The sequence below is a fragment of the Octodon degus genome, unplaced genomic scaffold (assembly GCF_000260255.1).
Source record: "Octodon degus isolate 3935 unplaced genomic scaffold, OctDeg1.0 scaffold00200, whole genome shotgun sequence".
NCBI lineage: Eukaryota > Metazoa > Chordata > Mammalia > Rodentia > Octodontidae > Octodon > Octodon degus.
The window spans coordinates 278,674-292,754 of record NW_004524776.1 but is presented as its reverse complement, the minus strand read 5'-3'; the positions used below and the strand labels follow the sequence as shown (position 1 = coordinate 292,754).

At 43.8% G+C, this 14,081-nt stretch overlaps 1 protein-coding gene across 5 annotated transcripts in view; it reads left to right on the top strand.

Annotated features, from left to right (window-relative positions):
• Tmc5 (transmembrane channel like 5) overlaps positions 1-14,081 on the top strand; it is a 96,507-nt gene that overhangs the window by 57,405 nt on the left and 25,021 nt on the right. For 4 of the 5 annotated variants that reach the window (XM_023704677.1, XM_023704676.1, XM_023704679.1 and 1 more), the window contains 6 exons: positions 3,098-3,249; positions 5,163-5,307; positions 6,781-6,936; positions 9,429-9,580; positions 11,620-11,698; positions 13,649-13,746. In XM_023704677.1, coding sequence (XP_023560445.1) covers positions 3,098-3,249; positions 5,163-5,307; positions 6,781-6,936; positions 9,429-9,580; positions 11,620-11,698; positions 13,649-13,746 — 782 coding nt within the window. The remainder of the gene's footprint in view (positions 1-3,097; positions 3,250-5,162; positions 5,308-6,780; positions 6,937-9,428; positions 9,581-11,619; positions 11,699-13,648; positions 13,747-14,081) is intronic. The other variant, XM_023704678.1, reaches the window with a different exon arrangement.

The following is a 14,081-nucleotide window of genomic DNA, read 5'->3' as shown; positions in this document are numbered from 1 at the left end:
CCACGCTGCGCCTGGGCTGGGACTGGTCCCGCCGGCGCAGGTAGCAAGAAGCTCTCCGCACACTCACCGGACCTGGGCTAGGACTGGGTCTGGGGGTTCCCGGAAGTCGGCAGAGCGGGAAAATTTCTAACATCAAAGAGAACTAAGAAAAAAGTCTGCTTGATGGGGGTGTAGTTCAGTGGCACAAGCACCTGCCTGGTAAGCGCAAGGTCCTGAGTTTGATTCCCAGTACAAAAAAAAATGTCTACTTTACCTCTCTCTCATTGTCTAATACCCCAGCTTAAGATATACTTTTGGAAACTCTTTTATTCTCCCTATGCAAACTCTGATCTAGTAGTGTCATAGATAATAAAGAATGATTCTTTTAAAATAAAAGGACAGCCAGACATGGTTGTAGACACCTGTAATCTCAGGACCCTGAGGGAGTGGGATCAAGTTTGAGCCCAATTTTGACAACTGAATGACTTAGCAGTGAGCAGTAGTGACCCTGTTTCAAAATAAAAAATAAAAATGGGATGGTGATGTTCAGGCTCAGATCAAAGGCCTGGAGTTCAATCCCTAGTGTTGTGGGTGGGGAGAGAAAAAAGAGAGGAAACAGAGAGAAGAGAAAGGAGAGAGAGAGTGGAAGGAGACAGGAAAGGGGAGGGGTGAGGGGGAGGGCTGGGGCAGTAGCTTAGTGACAGAGGACTTTCCTAGCCTGCATGAGGCCCTGGGTTCCATCTATAGCACCGAAAATAAGCAAAGAAAATTAAAATAAGCACAGGATTATTACTATATGCTGTGTTTTGTACCTTTTTTGCCTTACTACATATCATGAACATTTTTAGAAATCTACGGTACTCTTTTTTAATAATGACCATAATTCATTTACACAGCCCCCTACTAAAGCATACAGCCCTTGTCTTGAGAGTTAACCTTCAAGCCATTTCTGCCAGTGAGATTCTGTAGAGCAGGAATGGTTGAACTAAAGGCCCAGGGCCAAATCCAGTCCAGCCCATTGCCTTCTTTTGTAAATTGTGTGTGTGTGTGTGTGTGTGTGTGTGTGTGTGTGTGTATGTATGTGTGTGAATTTCAAATGGGTTTTTACATTTATAAGTTATTGGAAAGAATCCAAAAAGGAAAAAGAATGTGAAACAGGGAAATATTAAGAAATTCAAATGTTGGTGTCCATAGAGTTCATCCAGAACACAGTGACACTGTGTTTACCTCTTAGCTCTGCTACTTGTACCTTTATGCTGGGATGAGTCTGAATAGCTGATGAAGCAGCCATCAGGCTTATAAACTTGCAACCGTTTAGTATCTAGCTCTTTACACAAAAAGATTTCTCACCCCTGCAGTACAATATCCAAAGTTTTCCAATTTGTCTTTTTTTTCGTCTTTAAAAAGTCTTCCTTGAGACAGATGCTGTAAAATGGAATTATTGTGCTCACTTTTTCATTTTATCCTTTTCCTTCAAATACCATGTATATTTGTATATAAGAAGAATTATGAAACACTTCAATGCATATAGAAAAATAAGTACAATAAACCATAGAAAAATAAGAAGTACAATAAACCATATACCCATGTAGATAAAATTTTTTCCATATTTGTTTTATTTCATTGTTTCTGGAAGCTTTTTTTTTTTTTTTTTTAAGATAGAGTCTTACCACATGGTTAGGTCATCCTTGAGCTCATTATGTACCTCGTTATGTTAACACACAGCAATCCTGCCTCAGTCTCCCAAGTATTGGCATTACAGGAGAGTGCCACCATGCCCTGCTCTGGCAGTTTTAAAATGTAGACATCTTACTCTGAAATTCTTCAATATGCTGAAATATAAGGACATTTCTATAGTTACAATGCCATTGTCACACAAGCTAAAATTAACATTATAAAAAAATCCAGGGCCGGCCAGATAGCTCAGCTGATTAAAATACCTGCTTAGGCAGATGCAGGGATGGGGGTTTGATCTCTGGTGTTCCCTGCCAGCCCCACCCTGAAGGCACCCTGAGACAGCAATTGAGACTGGGCGCGGTGGCACGTGCCTATAATCCTTGTGCTTGGGAGGCTGAAAACAGGAGGATCACTATGGGTCTGATCTGTGTAGTGAGACCTTATAAACCCTGTCCTAAATACATTTTTAAAAAAAAGAAAGAAAAAATCCAAATATTCACATTCCCCTTGGAATGTCATTGATCATTTGTTTGGACAGTCAAAATCCTATAAGAGACTGGACTCTGCATTTTACGTTTTTCTCTTTAAATCTTTATTAATCTAGAATGATCTTTCCAACCACAATGTTTCTTTTCTCCTTTTTTAACATTGGTTTATTATAGAAACTGGAGGTCCTGGTGTCTTTCCTTCTGTAATTATCTGATTATTTCCCTGTGGTCTGTCTACTTTATTTCTCTGTTCCTTATTTCCTTAAACTGAGATGTAGACGGAAAGGCTTCATTTGTTTCTTAGTAAGCATGTTTCACCATAATCATGAATGGGTGATGGACACACACAACAGTTAGGTGTCTACTTTTGGAGATGTTTTGTTCAGTCATTGAGTCCAGATGGCAATGCTGGGTTCCTGCATTGTTGAGAAATGTTGGTGTGGGATCCTTTCACTCCAAGGGCCTGCTGAGAAGCTGTGTTGGTCCTCAGAGGCCTCAGGCACCTCTTTTCTGACAAACTACAGTTGGTCCTCTGAACCCGCGTATTCTGACTTATTTTATTTAACCACAGGCTGAAAATATATTAAAGAATGTATCTGTACTGAACATGAACAGACTTTTCTTGTTATGCCCTAGACCATACAGTATAATGACTATTTACACTGTATTAGGTATTGTAAGAAATCTTGAGATGATGTAAAGTACATGGGAGGATGTGGGCAGACCTTGGGCAACTTGTTGGCCACTTTGGTAAAGAATGTAAGCATCCATAGTTCTTGGTATCTGCGGGGGTCCTGGAACTGCTCCACGTCAGCTTCCAAGGCATCACTGTGAATGTCTACACTGACTGGCCCAAGCTTCCTGCAGACAAAAATGGTCCATTATGTTGACTACACTTACTTACCTTTTCTCAAGAGGTCCACTGACCTGGAGCTCTTTATTGTCTTCTTCAGGGTTATTTTAAAAAAACAGTGATGTATTATGGCTTTTACACAAATTCCACGATCAGGCATGGGAGCAGCGGGGCATCCTACAACATGCAGCTGGCCTACATCTTCACAATCGGAGCGTGCCTCATCGTCTGCTTCTTCAGTTTGCTTTACAGGTATGGAGCATCTACAAACCCTGATTTTGATGCTTATTTGTGATTTAGGTAAAATTCCATAAATTCTCAAATTACCCTCCAAATAATGACTTCTCTGCAATGTTGACTTTCTACTGCTGCCTAATCGGTCCTTGTTCTACAGAGCAAAGTGTGAGTGCAGCAGAGAAAAAGTCATCTTTGGGTGCCTTGGAAGCAGTGGGTCAGTGTGAAAATAGAGGAGGGAGGCTCTGAGAAGAGGTCTGGACAGATATCAGAGAGAAGATGCAGATCAGAAATACACACTGAAAAAGTGCTCAACCTCTATATTTATTTGCAAGATGTGTTGGAGCAAAATACAGTGGTCTGAGTTCATGAACTCAGTTAACTCTGTGACTGTGCATGCAAACAGAACTGGGCAAGAACCAAATCAAATAAGGTCAGCATTAGAAGGAGGTGTCCTAACAGTGTTTGGACAGAATATCCTGTCTGTTTCTTGTACTATGGATAACCACTAAGAAGATAACAATGTACAGTGTATTGACTATCAGAGCTGTGAAACTGTCTCATTCATATTTATTTCTCAATAAAATATATATATATATATATATATATATATATATATATATGAACATAAAACAATTGTACTAAATTAAGAGACTCTTTTAGATATATTACCTGTGCTGGATTACAATAATATTCTCTCTCCTGTTATCTTTTATTCTGCACTTTATTTTTAGGTTTCTCATATAAAAAGAAAACATGCAGTATTTAAGGCTGTGTGTGTGTATGTGTGTCTGATTTGCGTCATTTAACATTATGGTCTCAAGGTGCATCCATTTTCCTACAAATGACCCCAGCTTATCCTTCTTTATGGCAGAGTGGTACTCATTACATATAACTACAGTTTCTTTATCTGTTCATCTGCTGGTGGACAGGCCGCTCCCTAGATTTAGCTATTATGAATTATGCTGCTATAAATGGGTATCCACACATCACTGTAATACGATGTCTTTTTTTAATTGAGAAATAAATATGAATGAGACAGTTTCAAAAAAAAATAAGGTCAACATTGAACTTAACCACTGAATTTGATTTGGTTCTCATTCAACTCGGTATAACCACCTGCCTGGTGAGGGCAAGGTCCTGGGTTTGACCTCCACTTAAAAAGGAAAATTATGAAAAGAATCAAGTTTGTGAATCTCTGTTCCTTAGACTATACTATAAGAGAGATTTATTTCACAGTAATGGAGACCACAAGTTCAAGACCAAGAATCAATAAAGTTAATTACTTCCAAGGACCTCTCTCCTTGGGTTGAAGGTGGCTGTTGCTTTAGTTTGCATTGGGGAGGTCCCCCAATGGGGTATGTATTAAAGATTGATACCTGCTTGGCGCTATTGGGAGCTGGTGGAAATTTGAAGAGGTGGAGCCTCAAGGGAGGTCTTCAGATCTTAGAGTGAGCCCTTCCATGGATTGTGGGACAAGGCAAAGGAATGGATTCTTTCCTGTATCCTCAAGAAAGAGAATAGCCCTGCTTTTGAGACCTATTTGTTGACTTCTGACTTCCAGAAGTATAAGATAATAGCTTTCTGTTTTAAGCTACAAGCTTGGTGGTGGTTTGTTGCTGTGGCCTTAGGAAATGAATACAGTTCTGTGTATTCACATAATGTCTCTGTGAGGGGAATGCTGGTATTACCACACAGATGTGGAAACCAAGGCTAAAATGGTGAATGCGACAAGGACTGCTCACGTGTCAGTCCTTTTCCAGAGCTCTTGACCCTCAGGATTGTATTCATGCTGTTTTGGGTAAAAAGTGTTAGGCTCCATCTTTGGTGCTGCCTTTCACTCTGACTAGTAAGACTACCATGTGGTTAATCCCTGTACTGTCTGTGCCTGTCGTATAACCCTGGGCTGTTTGGGTTTCTGCCTTCCCTAGCATGGCCAAGTACTTCAGGAACAACTTCATTAACCCCCACCTGTACTCCAGAGGCATCGCTAAACTTATCTTCTGCTGGGACTTCACTGTCACGCATGACAAGGCTGTGAAGCTAAAGCAGAAGAATCTTAGCAGGGAGATAAGGGTAAGGCAAGCTCATTCCTCACAGTGTCTTCCTGTGGCCTGTCTCCTTTCCTCCTTTTCTATGTCTATAACTTCTTAAAGTAAAAAAGAATTACCTTTTGGAGCTGGGGATATAGCTCAGTGGCACAAGCACTGGCTTGGCAAGTGCAAGGTCCTGAGTTTGATGCCCAGCACCAAAAAAAAAAAAAAAAAAAAAAAAGAAACATATGAAAGAGTTATGGAGATGATTCTACAAGGGATACTCTTAGAAGAGAGATCAGTCTGCGTAGTATATGTGCCTGGTTCCAATCAAGAACTAAAAACAAATACTAAAAAAAAAAAAAAAAAAAAAAAAAAAAAACCAACCTTTTTATTGTCTGTGAGATTGATAAAAAGAAAAAGGTAAATATTCGTAATACCTCATGTGAGTGATGGTGTAGGAAAATGGGCCTTTTCATATGGTTTGACACTTTCTAAATTGATACAGCTTCGCTGGAGGCCAATTTAGCCATTTATGCCAAAATAATAAATTGCATATTTTTCTTGGCCCCACAGTTCCAGGTTTATAGTTTTATCATAGAGCAGTGGTTTTCAGCCTAAAGCAGTTTTGCTGCTCAGGGGACATTTGGCAGGTCTGGAGACTGTTTTGGTTGCTACCGTTAGGACGAGAGTGCTGTTGGCCTTTAGCTGCTGGGGCCAAGGGTGCTGCTAAGCATCCTACAAGGAACAGGATGGCCCCACCCAAGGATTAGCCAGCCCAAATGTCAAAAGTATGGTGTATGGATTTGTTGGTCTCTCAGTGGTCTTCAGGAGAGAACGACAAGAGGATTTAGAAAATAAAGGCAAGAGATAATAGCTGAGGTCAGGTGATGGACCCTGCCTGATTGGCAAAGGACCCACACACAACAGTAGGGGTGTTTGTTTATACCTAAGCAAAGTTACAAGACACAAGGTCACCTATCCTGGTGCACAATGTCCAGGCAGGGTACTTTTCTCAGGACTGAGGTAGCTTGACTGCTTTAGGCGCTGAGGCCTAGTCCTGCTCTCACACATGTGACCAATTTCTAGCTTTGGCGCTCCCAACAGTATGCCAGAGTCTAGCATTCTGGCCCATAGAACCAAACTTACAAAAAAAGAAAGAGCAAGCAGAACTTGTCAGGAGGGACTGTGACAAAAAAAACAAAAACAAAAACAAAAACAAAAACAAAAACAAAAAAAAAAACGAGGACTTCTTCCTCTGTGTGGTCCCAGCCTTATTTGTGAAGAAAGAGCCCCCTGAGCTCAACACGCTTTCCTCCACAGCAGGGCCATGATCTGCTGCTTCAGTCCATTCTTCTGAGACGGGATGGGAGTGGTTGAGGTACTTATGGGGCTTCTTGGTCATTTTGAGTTCTCCCATAATCCATGCTCACTGTGAACCATGGATCCCGGCTGGGGATCTTTGCTAACAGAGGAGAGAGACCTGGATGTCAGCTTGCCTTTGTTGCATTTGCAGGAGAACCTGTCTGAGATCCTCCAGGAGAATGTCAAGTTCACATTCCGCCAGCAACTGGCCCGCTTTTCTGCTCACGTAGCAGCCTGGCTTGTCTCCACAGGCGTTGCTGTTGCCTGCTGTGTAGCTGTGTATTACCTGGCTGAGCACAACTCCAAGGTAATCACACAGCCAGGAATGCGAGGGTGCCAGGGGAAGGGGTGGTGTGATAGAGGGGGACAGGGTCAGTGGCCAGTACCAGGAAGTCCCTGGCCCAGAGACTCAGAATCTGCACCTAGGCCAGAGCCCTAGGTGATGTGAACACTTGTTAAAGGGCAAAGAACTCTGGCTTGTGAAGAGACAGCAACTCATGCCACAGCCCTGAGATCACTCCGTCGGTGTTTTCTTCATTGCTCTGTTCCCCATGCCACCCACAGGCCTGGCATAAGTGGATGCTCCTAAGTCTAGTGAGCTGGTGAACTGTGGCAGGCAACTTAATCCTTCAAAGCCTCCAGTTATCTCACCTGGCTTTGCAGTGTGTGATCAGGATGAAAGATAAGCTGTGTATTTACCCTGGAGTGATAAAGGCATGTCGTGCTTTGGGCTCTGTGACTAATTAATCAGGTGACCTTGGCACAGTACTGTTTTTCTGAAGGTTTTGGACTACAGTAATGGGCTAATTATGATCAGTTTTCCAACCAACAGAATTGGAGGGCAGGTTGTACTGATTATGTCACTTTCTTTGATGGCTTTCCATTGCTCTCAATATAAAATCTAGGGCCAAAAAGCCTTAGATTGGAGCCCCAGAACTACCCCAAACAAACTAACAAACAAGCACCCAAACTGTCCTCCATAGCATGATGCGTAGATATTTTCTTTCTTTTTTTTTTTTTTTTTTTTTTTGGTGGAACCGGGGATTGAACTCAGGCCCTTGCGCTTGCCAGGGAAGCGCTTATTCCACTGAGCCATCTCCCCGGCCCCTGCATAGATATTTTCTGACTTGAACTTAGCCCACATCTCTAGCTCCAGCCTCCAGCACAGCCCATATCCCACAGTGACAGTGCTAAATGATTGTGTTCACAGTGGCTTGAACATATTATGGATGCTTTTCTTCATTCCAAGATGGGAAACTCTTGCATACTCTAACTGCCCTCATCTGGAAAACTCTACCCCTCCTCTAGATCTTAGCATGGATGTCACCTCCTCTAGGAAGCCTTCTCTCCCTACCGCCTCTCCTAGGCTGAGGTGAATGTATGGGATTCTACAGGCTGATGCTATACCACTTGTCTCACACAGCATTAAAGATGCCTGCTCGTGTGTCTGTTTCCTCCCATCACTGGGCCTAATCCTCAGTACAGACAGGAGCTACAAAGAGAGTAAGGCACAGGCAGAACAGTGGGTGTGTAGCTGGGTGTGGTTGTGCACACCTACAATTCCTGTTCTCTGGAAGGCTGAGGTGGAGGATCATAAATTTAAGTGCAGTACGTACAAAGATCCTGAGCTCAGTACCCACTAACACACACACACACAAAGATAGAGGATGTGGGACTATGCAGGTCTGAAGGTCTGCTACTGGCCATATTAAGATCTGCCCTGAAATAGGGGAAATAAAATTACAATCTTCATAAGCCTAGCATCGCCTATGTAGGATGGAAGCTATGGCCAGCCAGCAGCAAGTAGAAAGATTTCTCACTTTCTCTTCTGCCCTGAAGTAGAGGGGGCAGCTAAGAAGAGAGCACACAGAGGTGGAGTACTTTCCGTTGTTTGAACATCCACCATATACCAGGCGGTGTCAACCTTTCTCACACCTCCAGTGGCAGCCAGTCATCAATGACTCCAGCGTCCTGTGAATGGAGCTATGTCATTTAGCAGCTCTGGCACTAGCCTTTGCTTATTTGATTGATCTCACTTAATTCTTGCAGTGTGTCTATGGGTTGTGCAATGATCTTCCCTTGTATAGATGTGGAAAGGCATAGAAATGAACTGCACCTGCTCCTCCTGTGCAGCTTGTGTTTGTAGGGGGAGGGGCAGCATTAGGACCAGAATAGCCTGGCTCTAGAGACATTGCCAGAGTTCAAGGGGTGCTTTTAGACATGTAAGGGAAGATGGAGCCACAGACTAGCCTTGGGAGGAGGAAATAGGACTGTGAGGCACAGATAAATCCAGTGCCTGCCTTATCCAAGACCTGTAGGAAGGGTGCTTGGCTCAGGGTAGCCCAGGTTGTACCCAGAGCCATTGTCCTCCTTTGTAGGAGGCCGAGTCCCATGAAGAGAGACTCCATGTGTCACAGAGACCCCAGCTCAGTTCTGGAGAAGCCTGAAGAAAATGTACATGGTCACATAGAAGATGGGAAATTCCACAGAGACGTACCATGATTTCAGGAGCCCCAGGCGTTTGCATCTCAGTGAGGCAGGCAGTGTCCCAGAATGGCTGTGTGAGCTCAGACACGTCTGCATTCAGCTCCGCCACTTCTTGCTGAGCGACCCTAGGCACGTGTCTGCCTCCCTGAGCCTCCATGTACTTGGCACAGGTTAAGCACTAAATACATAATCATTTAGTAGTTAACCCCAGAGGAGCTGCTACTGGGACTCTCCTATCATGCATCTCTTCTGACTGAGACAGATGGTACAGCGCACAGTGGGCATTGGGTCATCTCTCCTCCATCCTTACAGTTTCTGCACACCCACAAAGACCCTGGGGCAGTGCTATTACTGCCTTTTGTGGTGTCCTGCATCAACCTGGCTGTGCCGCGCTTCTACTCTATGTTTGGGCTGGTGGAGAGGTACGAGATGCCACGGCACGAAGTCTACACCCTCCTGATCCGGTAGGTGTGTCTGTTACACCTGGCATCAGCCACATTTCCATGGAGTTAGAAGAGTTCTGTTCAAACATCGAAGGTTAGTTGGTAGTGTGCATGCCTGTAGCCTAGAACTTGGGAGGCTGAGACAGAAGGATCGCTATGAGTTTGAGGTCAGTTTAAGCTACATAATAAGCTCGACGCCAGCTTTAACTACATAGGAAGACCCTGTCTGAGAAAAACAAAACAAAAATCTAAGTTCCACGCTCCCAAAAGAAGCAATTTCAGGTGTAAAATGTGTGGGTTAGTAGCCACAAAAGAACTCTGGGAAGATACTCTTGCTGCGTCCAAGAGCCTTTTACTCCAAGTAGCAACTTACCTTTACCCATGGCTGGTGCGTGTACTTCCCAGGCTAACATGGACAGTTGAACACGCAGTGCACTGTTTCAAGGCTCCTGGCTGAGGAGTAGTGTGGGGACCGAAATGACCCATTGCCATACTGTGACTCAGACACCCAAATTGGTAGGAGGAGTGCTTTTGGCAATTCACGGGTCAGAGCAGGTGCCTTTTGATGACTCCTACACAGGCATCCTGTGCACTAGAGGTGACCCCAGGGTGTTGATAAACAAAGGCTAAAACTACCCAAATTTTGTCCCCTAGCTTTTCCCCCGGTCAGTTCCTGGTCAGTTAGTTCCTGGTTATGACAATAAGACTGTGTAGAGTAGAGTGACAGTTCCAGAGCTTGGTCCATACTGTGGCTGCTCAGGCCTGGCCAGCTCTCCAGCCTCATTTCCAACCTCTTTCCTTCTCAGTTCCCCCTCTCCCTGACCAGTTTCCTCGGTGCTCCCAAGCACGCCAAATTCTGTACCTGCCTCTGGGCCTTGGCCCTGGCTACTCTTTCTACCTGAAATACTCTTCCTGCAGAGAGCTCCACAGTTCTCTTCCTGACTTCACTTTGGCTTCTGCTTAAGTATCACCCACTCAGAGAGCCATTCCCAGGCCACCCTATTAAAAATAACAGCTCCTCACTGCCCTTTCTCCCCTGCACTATCATTTTCTTCTTACTGAACATATTTTTACTGAGATCTTCCTTTCCCATAATTGACAGGAGAAGTCTTTGCCTTGCTCACAATGGTTAGGACTTAATAGATGCACAAGAATAATTAGAAAGTGAATAAATGAGCAAATCAGTCCGTCAGTCTGCCCATTATATCTGACTCATTGTGAAAATATAACCGCAGGTGATTCCTTACCCTCATCACCCCACATCACCCCTCCTTGGCCAGGGTTCATCATGTATACCAGGGAGAAATGTTAGGTCTCATTGTCATCCCAAAACTTGTCATATTGGATAAAGTGGAACAAAAGTATCATGTACCTGATGATAGCATGGTAAAAATTAAGGGGAATGATTCATTCAAGTGCTCAGTAGAGTATCTTGGGTCAGCACCCAGTGAATATTACGTACAGTACATTTGCTATTATTTTATTTTATTTTTTGGCGCCAAATGACCTCAGGGCAGGTTTGGCTGGCTTGAGTTGTGGGGATCGAACCACAGTAACCTGAGCCTGACTGCTTTGTTGAAGCAGCCACTTAAAGAACTGAGCTAAGGGGCAGGCCCCCACATTTACTATTATTTTGATGAGAAATAGAAATCAGATCATCTGTAGATACCACAAAAGAGTGTCTCAGTCACGTAAGTTAAGTGATGCTGTAGTAACAAAAAAACAAAAACAAAAAAAACCCCAAATATCAGTGGCTTGGACTCTGAGTAGCTTGGACCCCACAGTTTCCATCTTGGGTATTGCTGATGGCCATTCCAAGGGGAAGGCAGGGAGTTCTGAGGATCTCACACTGCATTCAAAGCTCTGGTGTCAAAGTGGCACCCATCACTGATTTTTGCAGTTCATTTGCTAGAACTGGTCACATGGCCCCACCTAGCCACCAGAGGTAGGTATGGCAGAAACCTCTGTCCTATCATGTGCCCCAAAGGAATTACTGTTTAAAAGCATGGGAGACTGCTATGTGGAGGGTAATGATCATAATTTTCTCTTCTGTTATTTAGAAACATATTTCTAAAAATATCCATCATTGGAATTCTGTGTTACTATTGGCTCAACATTGTGGCGCTATCTGATGAAGAGGTGAGATTTCCACACCGTTCTGCCCTAAGTTTGGTTTTTTGTCTTTGCTCAGCAGAGGTATGTGGGTTTCTTGATGGCTGCCACAACCTATTTGCATGAACCCCTTCAGGAGGAGCCCCCGAGCTGGTGTAAAAGCAGCATAGGTGGGGTGTAACGGGAGCTCAGCCAAGAAATTCGGTCCCAGACCCAGGCGGACCTGGCTTAAAGACCAGCTGTGTTTCCTCAGTCACCTAGCATCTGTAAGCTTCAGTGTTCCCCTCTGTCAAAGTGGGAATTAAACAATATTGAGTATAGTATAAGTACAAGCATAAGGTGAATGTAGGATAAAGTTTACTAACTTTGATGCTAATCTCTAATGACAGCTTTGCGATTTTGAATAAGATCTGTTTTGATCCTCCATGTTCCATTTTTCCCCTCAGGACTTAGACACCTTTGCCACTCTCCAGTACTACCAGTTTTCTAGGTGCTGCTAGTAACAGTTATGTTCTAATCCAGACCTTTCCTGGCTCTGCCTTACTGGATCACACCTTTCAGTCTCCCTTTACCTCAGAGGCTGAGCATCTGAGCCCCCACTCTGAGAATGGTGTCCCGTGTGGATTCAGGAACTAGCCACCTTCTATGGCTATCTCACTGGGATGCCTCTGCTTCTGCTGCCTTGGCCCCATGAGATGTGGCCTCTACATCCTATAGCTGTTCTTAGCTGATGGCCATCCCAAGCCCTTGGTTGCCTGAGATGCTCCGGGTTGGAAGTAAAGGAGCCAAGGGCTTCTCTCCAACTCTGTATCACCCCTTATTCTTGGACCCCCAAAATAATGCTGCTTTGTCCAGATTCAAACCATCTTATGTGAACATGGCACCCTTATCTTCTCACTCTAATTATCAAAGAAGTTTAAAACCAGTTTTCCAAGTTAGCCAGTTTGGAGAAAATACCATGTTATACCTCTGTCCACTCGTCCAGTCTGTCATATCAATTGATCCATCCAGCCATCCAGCCAGCCAGCCAGCCAGCCATTCCTTTATCATCTGTTTACCTCCACCCATCCATCCCTCTGCTTGTCCATCTATCCATCGATCCATCCATTTATTCACCTGTCAACTATAAACCTACCTCTATCCATCCACCCATTTATTTTCCTGTCATCTACCAACCCCCGATTCAGTCATCCAACCATTTATCCATCTGTCTATTCATTCATCCATGTGTTTACCATTTATCTATCCTCCCCATCTATCTGTCCAGCTACTCATTCATCCATCCTCAGGTGGTGCACCCCAAACTTCCCTCTCCTCTTTCAGCCAAGCCTAGTGACTCCCAGTCTGTAAGTTCATAATATTGACTTCCTGCAAAGGTCCCTGACCACCAGTTTAATAAATTAACTCCTATTCTGAGTTTAAACTCTCCTGTTAAACCTCTGGTTCACTGTCTTAATTAAGCAGATGCTGATTAATTTTTCATAAAGCCAATCAGCAGAAAGAAGGGAGCATTCTTAACCTCTGATCATTCCTACTGTCTTAAAACAAACAAACAAAAACTCATTAACCCAGGCCACACATAATGGTTCATGCCTGTTCTCTCAGTCCTCAGGAGGCTGAGGCAAGAGGATCACTCGCAAGTTCAAAACCAGCCTGGGCTACATAGTGAGTCCAAGGTCAGCCTGAACTATATTATAAGACCCTGTCTCAAAGGAGAAAGAAAAAGGACACTGATTAGCTCTGGTTAAGAAATGGGATGGCAGGAAGGTGAGGATGGTTGGATAGCAGGAGTTTGGATGCCTGTGGACAGCAAACCTAATGGGGAAGAAAGGACAGAAGAGAAATAAGCGTGGCTGCCTTTCTTCAGAGAGTGGGTCTGATTTTCTGGGTGCAGGGACAGAGTGGCAGGAGCAGAACAGATGTGAACTGAGCAGGGACAGTGGCCCTGCCACATCCTAATTTCCATCTGCCTTCCAGTGCTGGGAAACCTTCATTGGCCAGGAAATCTACCGGCTCCTTCTGATGGATTTCGTGTTTTCTTTGGCTGATTCCTTCTTGGGGGAGTTTTTGAGGAGGTAAATATTGGCCAGTCATGAATATTTTATCCTATGCTATAGCCATACCCTGATTCCCAAAGGAGCGGCAAGTATAGGTGTATTTATGTTGTCTATTTAACTTGTCTATTTAACATTATGTATTTAGCTTGTGCATTCTTATGATCTTTCCATTGACTTTTGGGATATTGTTCTTTTCTAAATTAACTAAAATCTCACCTTAATCTGACAGTCTAGTCTCTTTATTGGATTCAACTGACCCATTACAATCTTCACTTGAAGAAAACTCTCTCTCTGTCTCTCTGTCTCTGTCTCTGTCTCTGTCTCTGTCTCTCTCTCTCTCTCTCTCTCTCTCT